General features: G+C 44.4%; 1 protein-coding gene across 1 annotated transcript in view; it reads right to left on the bottom strand.

Annotated features, from left to right (window-relative positions):
* The window catches only part of LOC117809019 (cell wall protein DAN4-like), a gene marked incomplete at both ends in the record, with an annotated part of 90,973 nt that overhangs the window by 34,042 nt on the left and 44,364 nt on the right, over positions 1 to 12,567 (bottom strand). The window contains 3 exons of the mRNA XM_034678686.1: positions 530 to 809; positions 902 to 1,041; positions 5,298 to 5,645. Of these exons, the coding sequence (XP_034534577.1) occupies positions 530 to 809; positions 902 to 1,041; positions 5,298 to 5,645 (768 nt within the window). The remainder of the gene's footprint in view (positions 1 to 529; positions 810 to 901; positions 1,042 to 5,297; positions 5,646 to 12,567) is intronic.

Below are 12,567 nucleotides of genomic sequence, written 5' to 3'. Positions count from 1 at the left end.
TGAAACCTGCCCTGAAACTGGCTAAAACCTGACCTGAAACTGGCCCTGAAACTGGCCCTGAAACTGGCCCTGAAATTGCCTCCAAACCTGCCCTGAAACTGGCCCCGAAACCGGCTTTGAAACTGGCTCCAAACCTGCCCTGAAACTGGCTCCAAACCGGCCCTGAAACTGGCCTTGAAACTGGCTCCAAACCGGCCCTGAAATTGGCTCCAAACCGGCCCTGAAACCGGCCCGGAAACCGGCCCAGAAACTGGCCCCAAACTGGCCCTGAAACTCCCCCGGTCGAAAAGAGGTAGAGTGTTTTATTCTGAAAATTAACTGGATGTTTTCGCTTCAGAGCCGGATCAGAGATGCAGCCGGAATGCAACGGAGCGGATCCAGTGGAAGTTAACACATTGACTAGAATAGAAACCTCTCAGATCTGGTGCTGTGACGGATCGGAGACGGATCTGGTTGAATTTGGCCGTCACACTTTCACACCACCATCACTGTTAATATCTCGTGAGCCTCTCTCATCTTGCCGTCTCACCTCCTAAGCGGAAAGTCCCCCCAGCCGGCACAGAGTGTCCACTGGAGCTGGAGCAGGTCTTGGTCCAGTAGGCCCCTTTGAAGAAGACCCCGATCTGGCCGTTGGTCGATGACCAACGGACGCAGAAGGGCTGCATGGAGGAGGTGAACTCAGAGGCGGGGAGGATGGTGTTGATCGGACACACCACTCCGTCCACGACCATCTTCATCCCGCTGCTATCGGAGCCCAGACTCAGAGCGGAGCCGTCGCTGCTGTCGGAGTACGTGAAGATCCACTCCTCCTTTTTTTTAAGGAAGCGAGAGAAAAGAGTTAAAGACAGATAAAAACACACGAGGATCATAAACATGTCTGAGCAGATTCATGGAACTTTACACTCTTCTGGTTGGTGCGCTCCAGCTCGAAGCAGAGCGTCAGGTGACTGAGCACCGGGATGGACACAGAGTCGGACACTTTGGTGACCTGGCCGTTACCGCCGGTTATGGTGACCTTCTGGTTCCTCAACGCCACGGCAACTAGAGGGAGGAGGAGAAGGAGAGGAAGAGGAGAGAGGAGGATAGAAAGAAAGGAAAGGAAGCAAGTTTGAGAGAAAAATAGTGCAGAATGTGCAGAAGTAGTGTGAAAAAGAGGATGGATGGATAAAGAAGAGGTATGAAAGATGTAGAGGATGAATGCATTGCATGTGTAAATAAGGAAGGAGAGAAAGTCAGACAGAAGGAGGAGTAAAAATTCATTATTACAAAACAGAAAAATACACAAGGGACTTTAAAAATCGTCTTGGACAGCCGAGCATGATGGGGGAAATTTCTGTTTCTATGAAGTGAAGTTTTGGAGGATTGAAGACTCCCAGAAGATGAACTCAAATTAATAAACCTGCCCCGCTCAGAGTCTCTCTCTCTCTGAAACACCTCATCACGAGGACTCTCCCTGCAGACCGACTCTCTGCTGAAGCTGCTGGAAGGAAGCGCGAAACCCACAGCCAGAAACTCTTCACACACACACACACACACACACACACACACACACACACACACACACACACTTCTGTCTGTCTGTCGGTACATCCCTATGTGAGATGCTGATCCCGTCCCAGTCTGCCATCAGCAGCTGTTAGGGTTTGAACTCCAGTTAAAGCTGCAGTAAGTGACGCTTTTTATTCAACACAGCAGCACGAGAGCCAAAAACAGGCAGAACACCAACACCCAGCATTCATTGACTTTTTATCCATTATTTTCAGAGTGCATAAAGCTCAAATAAATAAGTAACACTGACCAACAAACTCAGATTCATGCAGCCTCCATGTAACTAAAACTATCAGTGCAGAGCTTGTTAGCCAGCTTGCTCACTTCGCGGTCTACGCTACTCAGACTAGGATGCTACCCCCAAATTGGGACACAGCATCCAATCATCATTTTCTTTGCTATGAAAGCAAAACTAAGTGACAGTTTGATGGCATGTTTTTTGTGCTCTGAGCTTTATAGACCTCAATTTCAGAGCGCTTCCCACCAGCGTTTACTGTTGCTAGTAGCGGTGCAACGGATCATCGTTGATCCGTGATCCGTACGGATGCCTCTCCACGGATCGGCACGGACGTGCCCAGAGGAACATGTTACTGCTCAAGGCTTTCTCTTCTAGGTCTCAGGAGACAAAATTGAGATTCTCACTTCAGCCTCATTCAAGTTTCAAATTGTTCTCATTGGTTTCTCATTAGTTTCTCCTAAAATTCACTAGGAGAAATAGTTGAGACCATGACATGAGCCTTATTTGAGACTTTAAAATGAGAGATCTCATTAATGGCTAATTTTCTTCTTTTTTTTAAAATATATTTTTGGCCTTTTTGCCTTTATTGGACAGGACAGCTGAAGAGCGACAGGAAATGTGGGGAGTAGTGAGCCGGGGGGATGAGAATGAGAATTGTAAGTTTGTGGACAATTACATTGAAATCTTAATTTTGCAGGGCACTATAAATGTTCATGAAAAGATGAGCTCAGGCTCTTTCTTTGCTCCATCTGAGCTCAACTTGAGACACAAAAACTGAGTCTGACAAAAACAAATGGATGAGGTTAGATTGAGACAGTTGAGAGAGCTCCCTGATTTCTCCACCTGAGCTCAAAAGGAGTCACAACACCTGAGAAATACCTGAGAATCATTTCAGAGTTTGACCAGATCTCCTTTTGAACTGAAAGGGAGACTAAGCTGAGACTTTTTACAACTTTTTTCTGGAGGCAAGAATGAGAAACAGGAGACATAAGCTGTAGTCTCATATAGCTTTCAAACAGATCTCATTGTTGTCTTGGAGACATCAATGAAACACTTTTGAGATCTCCTCTCTAAATTTATTTTCCTATGGGTGGTCCGCGGATCGGTTGATGAAAAAAGTTGCGCGTGTTCACGTGATGACCGCATGTTCAATCCACACTCACTCGTCAGGCGCAGCGGTAGTCGTGGTAAGTGAAGGAGCAGAGGGACATGAAAAACCTCCTGCATCTTTTAAGTCACATGTATGGGAGCATTTTGGTCTCCCTGTGAAATACAGTGAATGCTGAATGTGATTGAGCCACATTATGAAATTCCGTCGCGCACCCACTAGACCAGAGGCCGTCAATACGCGGCCCGCGGCCCGTATCCTGCTGCATCCGGCCGCCTATTTGTGGCCCCCGAACTGTTATTCCTTCACTCTGTGTTTTGGTCGGGTCACCCCGTGTTTACCGGGACTTGTCTCCATGTCAACGATCCGCAGACAGGCTGTTACTGGGTCACTTAGGCTGTTTCCGAAACGGCCTGCTACATACTACTTACTAATGTAGTAGGCAGTAGGTATTGCCTACTACATACTGAATTGAATTTAGTATGTAGTATGACTGTTCTGTCCGATCTGTCATGCAGCATGCTGAGCCAGACTTCGCTGGATTTCCGGTTTCGGAAAGCGGAAGTAAACAACGGTGAAGCCGATAAATAAAAAGCTTATTTAGCATCCATTTATGATTTAAAAAGTTAGGAAGTGGTTTATATGTAATTTGATAACTTTCACAGCACCCAAAAACAGATTTCCTCCCGTCAAAAAATGAGGAAAAAGAAAAAGCAGAACGAGCGCTGTGCATTATGGGAAACAGTACGCGAGGTAGACTGGTCCGATGCACACTGAGATATTTTCCCGAATCAGTAGACATCCGGGGAGTTTTGGCTTACTGCAGATTTTGCTCTTGTTCACATACTACTTACTACATACTGAATTTTGGACATATCAGTACGTACTGCAAGTATAGTAGGCGATTTCGGAAACAGCCTTAGAGTCCACTGCTGCGAGTGCAATTTTTAACTTTCACTTTCGTTTATGGAGCAGTTTGCATATTGGCACTTTGCCAGCTGTAGGACCCTAGAATGCACGAAAACAGTGTGTTCACAGTTTGCAGCTCAAAGAAAAGTGGACGGTGAAAATCAGCAAATGAAAGCAGAATGGAGTGAGACTTTTGAAGTTCCTCTGCTCCTTCACTTGCCATGCCATGAAATGCAGTGAATGAGCCAGGACTGGGCCCAGAGTACATTTTGAGTTGATGGTTGTTTTTATTTAATGGGCAAAAGTTTAAAAGTGTTTTACAAAATAAATGGAGGACAAAGTTATATTTGTCTTTTTATTTTTTATTTTTTTTGCTGATCCGAAAAATGATCTGATCCGTGACTCAAAACCGTGATCCGATCCGAACTGTGAGTTTTTTGATCCGTTGCACCCCTAGTTGCTAGGTTAAGAATGTAGTCCTGCAGGACTTAATCTTCCCTAAGTCGTGACCGTCCGATCCGTTATAAAATACTCTGTGTGATAGTCATCAAAAATACCCATAGCCTGCAGATGATGCTAACGCTGGGTGCAAGCGGCAACCTCCGGTTTCAAAATATGAAGCCCATGCTGAAGTGTTATAAACTGCAGTTCATCCAGTGTCCACTAGAGGCTGGCTGCAGAAACACAGGAAACCACATAGACACCCATTCAGAAAAGACGATCTTTACAGCAGAGATAAACATGTTTACTGTCTGGTTCAAAAAACAGCTTCGGTCGACGTAGCTAATCTCTCTATCGGCACACACTGTACACACCGTTCTTTCTAACGCGACGGTTCAGAAGATATTAAGATTACGAGTTTTTGCCCAAATAAGGACATGACTGACTTGATTGACAGGCGGGAACACATAGCTGTTGGCTAATAGGCTCAAACCCCGCCCCTTTACGTCACACTCTGCCTGGTTGAGTTCAGCATTTCCAATATGGCTGCCGCCGCCGCCTATCGGCTTCAAAACAGGGTGACGTCACGGATACTACGTCCATTATTAATACAGTCTAAGGCTGGGTGTCAATCAGAGCAGACATTGCTGGGAGACTTCTGCCATTGATCACAGGGTTAGTTACCCACTGCATGTACTTATATCATTATGTGTTTTATCCATTCTATTCTATTTAAGCTAGCCTGCCAATAACACCCAGGCAAATTTACCCTCTAAAACCATTAGCTGTTTCAAAACTTCACATCTATCAGGTCCTTTCTTCATAGATGTGCTTATTTGTCGGTTTTCCTTGCAGAACTTTCAGCTTGATCAAAGTTAAACACAACAACATCTCTATCAGTGCTGTAAGACGTTCTCCTGCAAATCTGGCTTGCCACATTTGCAGTAAGGTGTCGGATTAGTAAGACCAAACACAGTTTCAATGTCTCCATCAGGGTCACTATCATCGCCTGTTTTCGTTAGCTGCTCTGAGCTAACGAAACCCTGAACCTACCGTGTCTGAAGCTAACACTGAACCCCCTCTTCTGCACGCTGAAGTCGGAGGTGAACGACAGCTCCATCACGTCCCCCGTCGAGTTCAGCGTCAGCCCGTTGGCCGTCGGACCACAGAACCTAACGTCCGTGTTCCCCGTGTTCACCACCACCCGGTCGTAGATGCAGCCCGGCGCCTCCTCCAAGTCAAAGTCCAGGAACGTGAGCTGGATGATGAAGCCGGCGGGGGCCTGCATGGTCCACTTACAGGCCTGAGAGTTGGGGTATTTCTGGGGGTAGCAGGGCGACGTGAACTCCCCCTGGACGTCCGTCAAAACCGTGTTACAGTTCGTGGAGCTGCAGCCCAGCGCTGAGGGTGACGGTGGGAGGGTAAGAACTTCATGAACTCTCAAAAAGAGGACAACCTCAACTGAAGGTGTTGAGGTACTCAGAGGACAAGGACACGAGGGGACAGGACATAGGAAGTCAAGTGGACAGGACCCATTAGAGGGGCAGGAGACAAAACTACACCTATAGGAGTCAGGATGCAACCAAAGACGCCAAGACAGGGAGGACAAAGGGTCTCAAGAGGGTTACCGTAAAGATTCAGGAGACAAAACCAAGACCTGTTTTAAAGGGACAGGACAAGAGGACACAAGAGGAGACGATTTAAGACATCAGCAGCCCAAAGCAATCAATCAATCAGCCAGCAGATTGATCCATACAGACAGAAGTGGACGGAAATGTTCACTTCTAGGAGTCAGCTCATATTCCTTCCCAATTCTTTGAACTTCAACCATGCACATGTCAGATAATCCCGCCTGATGCATCAACAAAGAGTCACTTTTTATTGAAGATAAGAGTCATTAGAACCTGTGACTTTTCTTTAAACTCAGATGGATCAATAAATCAATGTGTCTTCTTCGCTGCACAGTTCCCCGTCCTCCAGTTTGGAGGAGAGTTTCAAAATCATCCGTTTCACTAAATCCTCCAAAACCTGGAGCTCAGTCAAACATACGTTGGAAAGATTTCACTTGTACGTGCACTACAAACCACACAACGTGAGGAGGTACAGAGTGTTCTGACAAACAGGAGCGCCGGAGCACTCTGTACCTTCAGTCTGTACGTATGGACTCATATCGTCCCTTTAAAGGAGCATTCTGCTGTTTTTAAATCTGGGAGATGGAACTTCAAGTGGACGCACTTTGATGGAGAACAGGATTATGTTGCAGCCATTGCAGCCTGTTTCACTGCTGCCAGTGTCAGTTTGGCGGCTATTTTAGACTTAGTCTTTGTCTGTAGACTATAATGACTTTTAGTTTTAGTCACATTTTAGTCTTTTCAGCCCTTTATAGTTTTAGTCGACGAAAACTCAAAACATTATAGTCTTTGATTTTTGCCAGACCATTTTCACTCTTTAAAGGTGACATACTCTGCTCTTTCTCATCAACATATCTTGGTCTAAGAGGTCCCCAAAACATGTCTTTAAAGTTTATTGCTCATAAAAACACTTTCAAATCAGATTCTGGTCTGCCTGTAAACCCCTCTTTTTCAGCCCTGCTCAGAACAGGCTGTTTTCTGTGTCTGTGCCTTTAAATGAGAATGAGCTCTCTGACCACGCCCCTTCTTTTTCCTTCTTTCTTTCTTTTTTCTTTCTTTCTTTCTTTCTTTGTTTCTTTCTTTGTTTCCATCTTTCTTTTCTTCCTTCATTCTTTCATCTTTCTTTCTGTTTTTCTTTCTTTCCATCTTTCTTTCTTTCTTTCTTTCTTTTCTTCTTTCATTCTTTCTTCTTTCATTCATTCTTTCTTTTTTCTTTCTTTCCATCTTTCTTTCTTTCTTTTCTTCCTTCATTCTTTCTTCTTTCAAACTTTCTTTTTTCTTTCTTTCCATCTTTCTTTCTTTCTTTTCTTCCTTCATTCTTTCTTCTTTCATTCTTTCTTTTTTCTTTCTTTCCATCTTTCTTTCTTTCCATCTTTCTTTCTTTCTTTTCTTCCTTCATTCTTTCTTCTTTCATTCTTTCTTTTTTCTTTCTTTCCATCTTTCTTTCTTTCTTTTCTTCCTTCATTCTTTCTTCTTTCATTCTTTCTTTTTTCTTTCTTTCCATCTTTCTTTCTTCTCCATCTTCTTTTCTTCCCTTCATTCTTCTCATCTTTCTTTCTTTTTTCTTCTTTCCCTCATCTTCTTTCTTTCTTTCTTCTTTCTTCTTCTTCTTTCCTTTCTTCTTTTTCTTTCTTTCTTTTTTCTTTCTTTCCATCTTTCATTCTTTCTTTTCTTCTTTCATTCTTTCTTTTTTCTTTCTTTCTTTTTTCTTTCTTTCTTTTTTCTTTCTTTCTTTTTTCTTTCTCTCTTTCCCTTGTTCCTTTTTCTTTCTGACTCTCTTTCTTTTTCTACCTTTCTTTCTCTCTCTCTTTGTTTCTTCATCCTTTGTGTCTCCTTTCTGGTTCATAAAGCACACCTGCTGCAGGTAGAGACCAAGCTAACACTGAGCCCCTCAGATACTAACTCAGCCTGTCACAGGAAGCCATCACGCCATCTTTAAAGACGCACAGCACAGGGGGAAACATGGATTCCTAATGTCTTGACTCGTTATCATCTCGTTAACAAAATCAAAACAAACGTTCTTCAGAGTTTTAATTATCAGTGAAGCACTTAAGCTCATCAATGTCTCGTTTTCGTCTTGAAGAAATGAGTCCTTGACGAACATTTATCCTCATAATTCTCCTTAATGAAATGAACACTGACTGCTGCAGGATGCAAACTACTGGTTCACCTCTTTCTGCAGCTTTTCAGTCATTTGGAGCCCAATACGTGTTAAAAATAAGTCCCAGATCTCTTTAAGTTCTCCTTATGTTCTTTGCTCGTCTCTCTTTTTATCCATCCACTCACATTAAGAGAACGATGAGTCAGCAGCAGGGTACACAGCACATCACACATTAACAACACTTAGCGTTGTGTTTCAGTGGCAGGACTGAAGCTGACTCTGATGTATTTATGATGTCCACTCGACACGTACAACATGTCACATTAAACAAATACTGAGAGACGAGCTGAGAGGGAGAGTGGAAAGAAAGGCCGGGCTCTCTCACTCGGGGAGCAACAATGGCCTCCGTTGATCTCCGGCTCGGCCTTGGCCGCAGCCAAAACCACAGCCAACGCACTGCGGACGTCACAAAACACCAGAACATGTGTGCGAGCGCCTTTTAACCCTTTCCTCTCCGTGAAAAGATGACATTTTTTCCACAGTCACTGCTTCGCTGCAGAGACTCGGGGCTCGTGGGAATATTTACAAGAGGCCGTTCAGACTCGTGCTCTTTCCCCCACATCTCACCGAGCAGGGAAACAACTCAACTCTACCTGATCTACATCTTCTGCTTTACTGTACATGTTAAGTCAATGTATTCACTAACAGTTCATTGATGGCATTACTTTTTTTCTAATTCACTTTAAGCATGGAAGTTAATTTGAAAGACTATTATCAACACCTGAAACTTCAGTTAAATTCAGTACCTGAAGTCTCTAAAAGTAGTATGGGAGGTAGAGCCTTCAGTTATCAGGCCCCTCTCCTTTGGAATCATCTACCAGTCAGGATCCGGGAGGCAGACACCCTCTCTACTTTTAAGAGTAGGCTTCAAACTTTCCTTTTTGATAAAGCTTATAGTTAGAGCTGGATCAGGCTTGGACCAGGTCTTAGTTATGCTGCTATAGGCTTAGACTGACACACTGGGATTCTATCTCAACCCCATCTCTTACTTTAGATCTTCCTGTCCCATTAAAGTTTCTAACCATAGACCTTCCTGGAGTCCCTGAGCTCCCTTGTCTTGTAGGTTCCTCTGGATCTCTGCTGCTGTGGACGTTCCAGACTCCAGCTGCTACAACTACTACTATCCGTCTCTCCACTATCATCTCTCTCTCTCTTCATCTCCCTCTATCCCTCTTTCAAGACCCAACTCGGTCGAGGCAGATGTGTGTCTGACATGAGTCTGGTTCTGCTCGAGGTTTCTGCCCCTAGTGTCTCAAAGAACTCATAGTGCCCTGTTACCCCTCTAGAACACTACGCTCCCAACATGCAGGCCTGCTCATCGTACCTAAAGTCTCTAAAGTAGTATGGGAGGTAGAGCCTTCAGTTATCAGGCCCCTCTCCTTTGGAATCATCTACCAGTCAGGGTCCGGAGGCAGACACCCTCTCTACTTTTAAGAGTAGGCTTCAAACTTTCCTTTTTGATAAAGCTTATAGTTAGAGCTGGATCAGGCTTGGACCAGGTCTTCGTTATGCTGCTATAGGCTTAGACTGGCAAACTGGGATCCTGTCTTTCCCTCTCTCTCCTCTCTCTGCCTGTCTCTCACTTTAACTCTTCCTGTCCCATTAAAGTTACCTACCATAGACCTGTTCTGGAGGTCCCTGAGCTCCCTTGTCTGTAGGTTCCTCTGGATCTCTGCTGTAGATTCCTTTTTGGGTCTGTTATTCACCTTCTTTCCTTTCTTTTCTTTCTTTCTTTTCTTTCCTTTTTTCTTTCTTTTTCTTCTTTCTTTCGTCTTTCATTCTTTCTTTCTTTCTTTCTTTCTTTCTTTCTTTCATTCTTTCCTTCTCTTTCTTCCTTTCCTTTCTTTCTTCCTAATTGCCTTTCCTTCATCCCTTCTTCCTTTCCTTTCCTTCACTTTCCTTTCATTCCTACTTTCTTTCTTTCATCCCTCTTTATCTAATTTCTTCTTATTCATTCTTTCTTCTTTCATTACTTTCATTCTGTCTTCCTTTCTTTCTTTCTCTCTTTCTTCTTTCCATGTTTCTTCATCCTTTGTCTTCCATGTTTCTCATCCCCTCCTTTCCTTCTGTCATTCCTTCACCATTTATTCTCCTCTTTTTCTTTCTTCTGGTCTCCCTCTCTTCTCTCTTTTCTTAGACCTTTCTGGAGTCCCTGAGCTCCCTTGTCTCGTAGGTTCCTCTGGATCTCTGCTGCTGTGGACGTGCCAGACTCCAGCTGCTACAACTACTACTATCCGTCTCCCCACTATCATCTCTCTCTCTCTCTCTCTTCATCTCCCTCTATCCCTCTCTCCAACACGGTCTCAGCAGATGTGTGTCTAACATGAGTCTGGTCCTGCTGGAGGTTTCTGCCTGTTAAAGGAAGTTTGTCCTTGCCACTGTAACTTGCTAAATGCTGCAAAGTGCTCTGCTCATGGTGGATTAAGATGAGATCAGACTGAGTCCTGTCTGGAAGATGGGACTGGATCTGATCCTGTCTTGATGTTGGGTCTTTGTTAATGATAGAACATAGAGTACGGTCTAGACCTGCTCTGTTTGGAAAGAGTCTGAGGAGAACAGGATTCAGTCGCCTCTTCAGGTAGAAAACAAACTGGACCAGAGAGTCCAAACCTCTGAGACAGAACGTCATGATTCTCACAAAGGACGGATCACTGAGTTTCATTTAGCTGCTAATGGGTTTACACTGGCCGTGTGTCAAAGAGTTTATACACAAATTACAGAGAGTTATTTTTTTGTACATATGCAAAAGAAGAGTGAACAAGAGGAGCCCAGTGTGTGAGAACGAGTCAGCAGGACCGTCCACTCACTTTAAAGCTGTTCAGCATGAAATTCAGGAACTTTTGGACGAAGCATCAAGAAAACAAACTCCTTTTTTTACCTGTAATGGAAAAAGTAGAAGCTCTCACACACCAACACACACACGCACACACACATAACAACACACCAACACACACACACCAACACAAAGCCTCTGAATGAAATCAGTGAATCAGGACAGATGGAAGGGAAGACCTGGAGAAGTCTACACTCCCTGAGAGAGCGTGTGTATGTGTGTGTGTGTGTGTGCGTGTGTGTGTATGTGTGTGTGTGAGCTGAACAATTCATCCCCTCCAAAGCTTTTTAAAGCCGCCTCTCGAGTTTCTGGCAGAACAACCTCACGTCCCGCTACATCGCTTCGTCTGCAGTCCGGCTCTGTGAGCTCTGAACCCTCAACCCGGCACACCAAACGGAACCAGATCCAGAACTTTGAGCCAAAAACTTCAAGAGAGTCTGTTTGATGTGTGTTAGTTTGTTCTCAGGTGTGCAGCCTGGATAGGAATCAAAGCAGAGTCTAACTGTCTTAAGAATAGCGGTCTGACTAAGGAGGATGACGGTTTCTTAATCTAAACATGCTTCTACTTGGAAACGCCTCCATTTCCCAGCATGCAACTCTCTTCTTGCATCCTCACAGTTGGAGTTACAGGATATTTTAGAGCTCTAGAGTTCTAGGTTTCTGCTGCAGGATATTTTGTTTTAGATGGATTCAAACAGGATGATAAATAAAGACTCCATGCTGCTGCCTGCAGGAGTCAGGTCTGACTCCAATCATGATCCTGGATCAGCATAAAGACCGTAAACCAAACATCCTGCACTCTATCTCTGTCCTCACACCTCCTGCTGTGGAGGAGACTCACAGCTCCTCACAGCTCCTCACAGCTCCTCACACACTGGTCTTCATTGTAGACTCAGAACACCTCCCTCTGTCTGCTGTGATCCTGCATCTGTGCTGCATTACTGCTGCTGCTGCACAGTGTCAGAACCCCCCCCCCTCCTCATCTGTCCTCCATTAGGAGCTGCCCGCGCTGCTCCTCTAACATTATTACACTGTTAAAGTTAAAGCAAGTCGCCGCTTTGCAATTCAAATCTGTGCAAACCTTCAAACGGCTACGTCTGCGTCTCTCATTCAAATGTGAGATCTGCAGAGATATGACTTTTCCTGATGGAGGACAAACCGAGCGTGTTGCAGCTCTGAGCTTTAAGAACAGTGTTAGAAAGAAGTCAGAATAAAGACTCTCTGGCTATGCTTCCTGATAAAAAACACATTTTGACATCCAGATTACAGATACAGGTCTGCATGGGTCCAACACGAGGAGCCTGGACCCTCACGGAGAGGGCGTCAGAGTCAGGGAAAGGAGGGAGCGAGTGCAAGAGGACGAGTCGTACTCTCGATGGAGACATGTCTGCGTGAATAATTAATGGGAGCTGCTTGATTTGGAAGAGAGGAAATACAGAAAAGGAAGGAAATCATTTGAAATAAAAGAGAAGAAGAAGTGATGCTGAAATACTGAAGATATGCCTCATAGATTAAATGTAATTGCACCTAAACTCTCTGAGGGAGACGAGGTGGAGACGAGGAAGTAAAGTTAATCAGGGGTGGAATAAGAGGGAGGAGGATGAAGAAAGAAGAGAAGGAGGAAAGGAAATGGAAGTATAGAATGTGTGTTACTCTGCAGGAACAATCTTAGGGAGACCAGGGCATCAGCAAGAGGAG

This window comes from Notolabrus celidotus, unplaced genomic scaffold, assembly GCF_009762535.1.
Source record: "Notolabrus celidotus isolate fNotCel1 unplaced genomic scaffold, fNotCel1.pri scaffold_204_arrow_ctg1, whole genome shotgun sequence".
NCBI lineage: Eukaryota > Metazoa > Chordata > Actinopteri > Labriformes > Labridae > Notolabrus > Notolabrus celidotus.
This window is presented reverse-complemented; position numbering and strand designations above follow the sequence as displayed.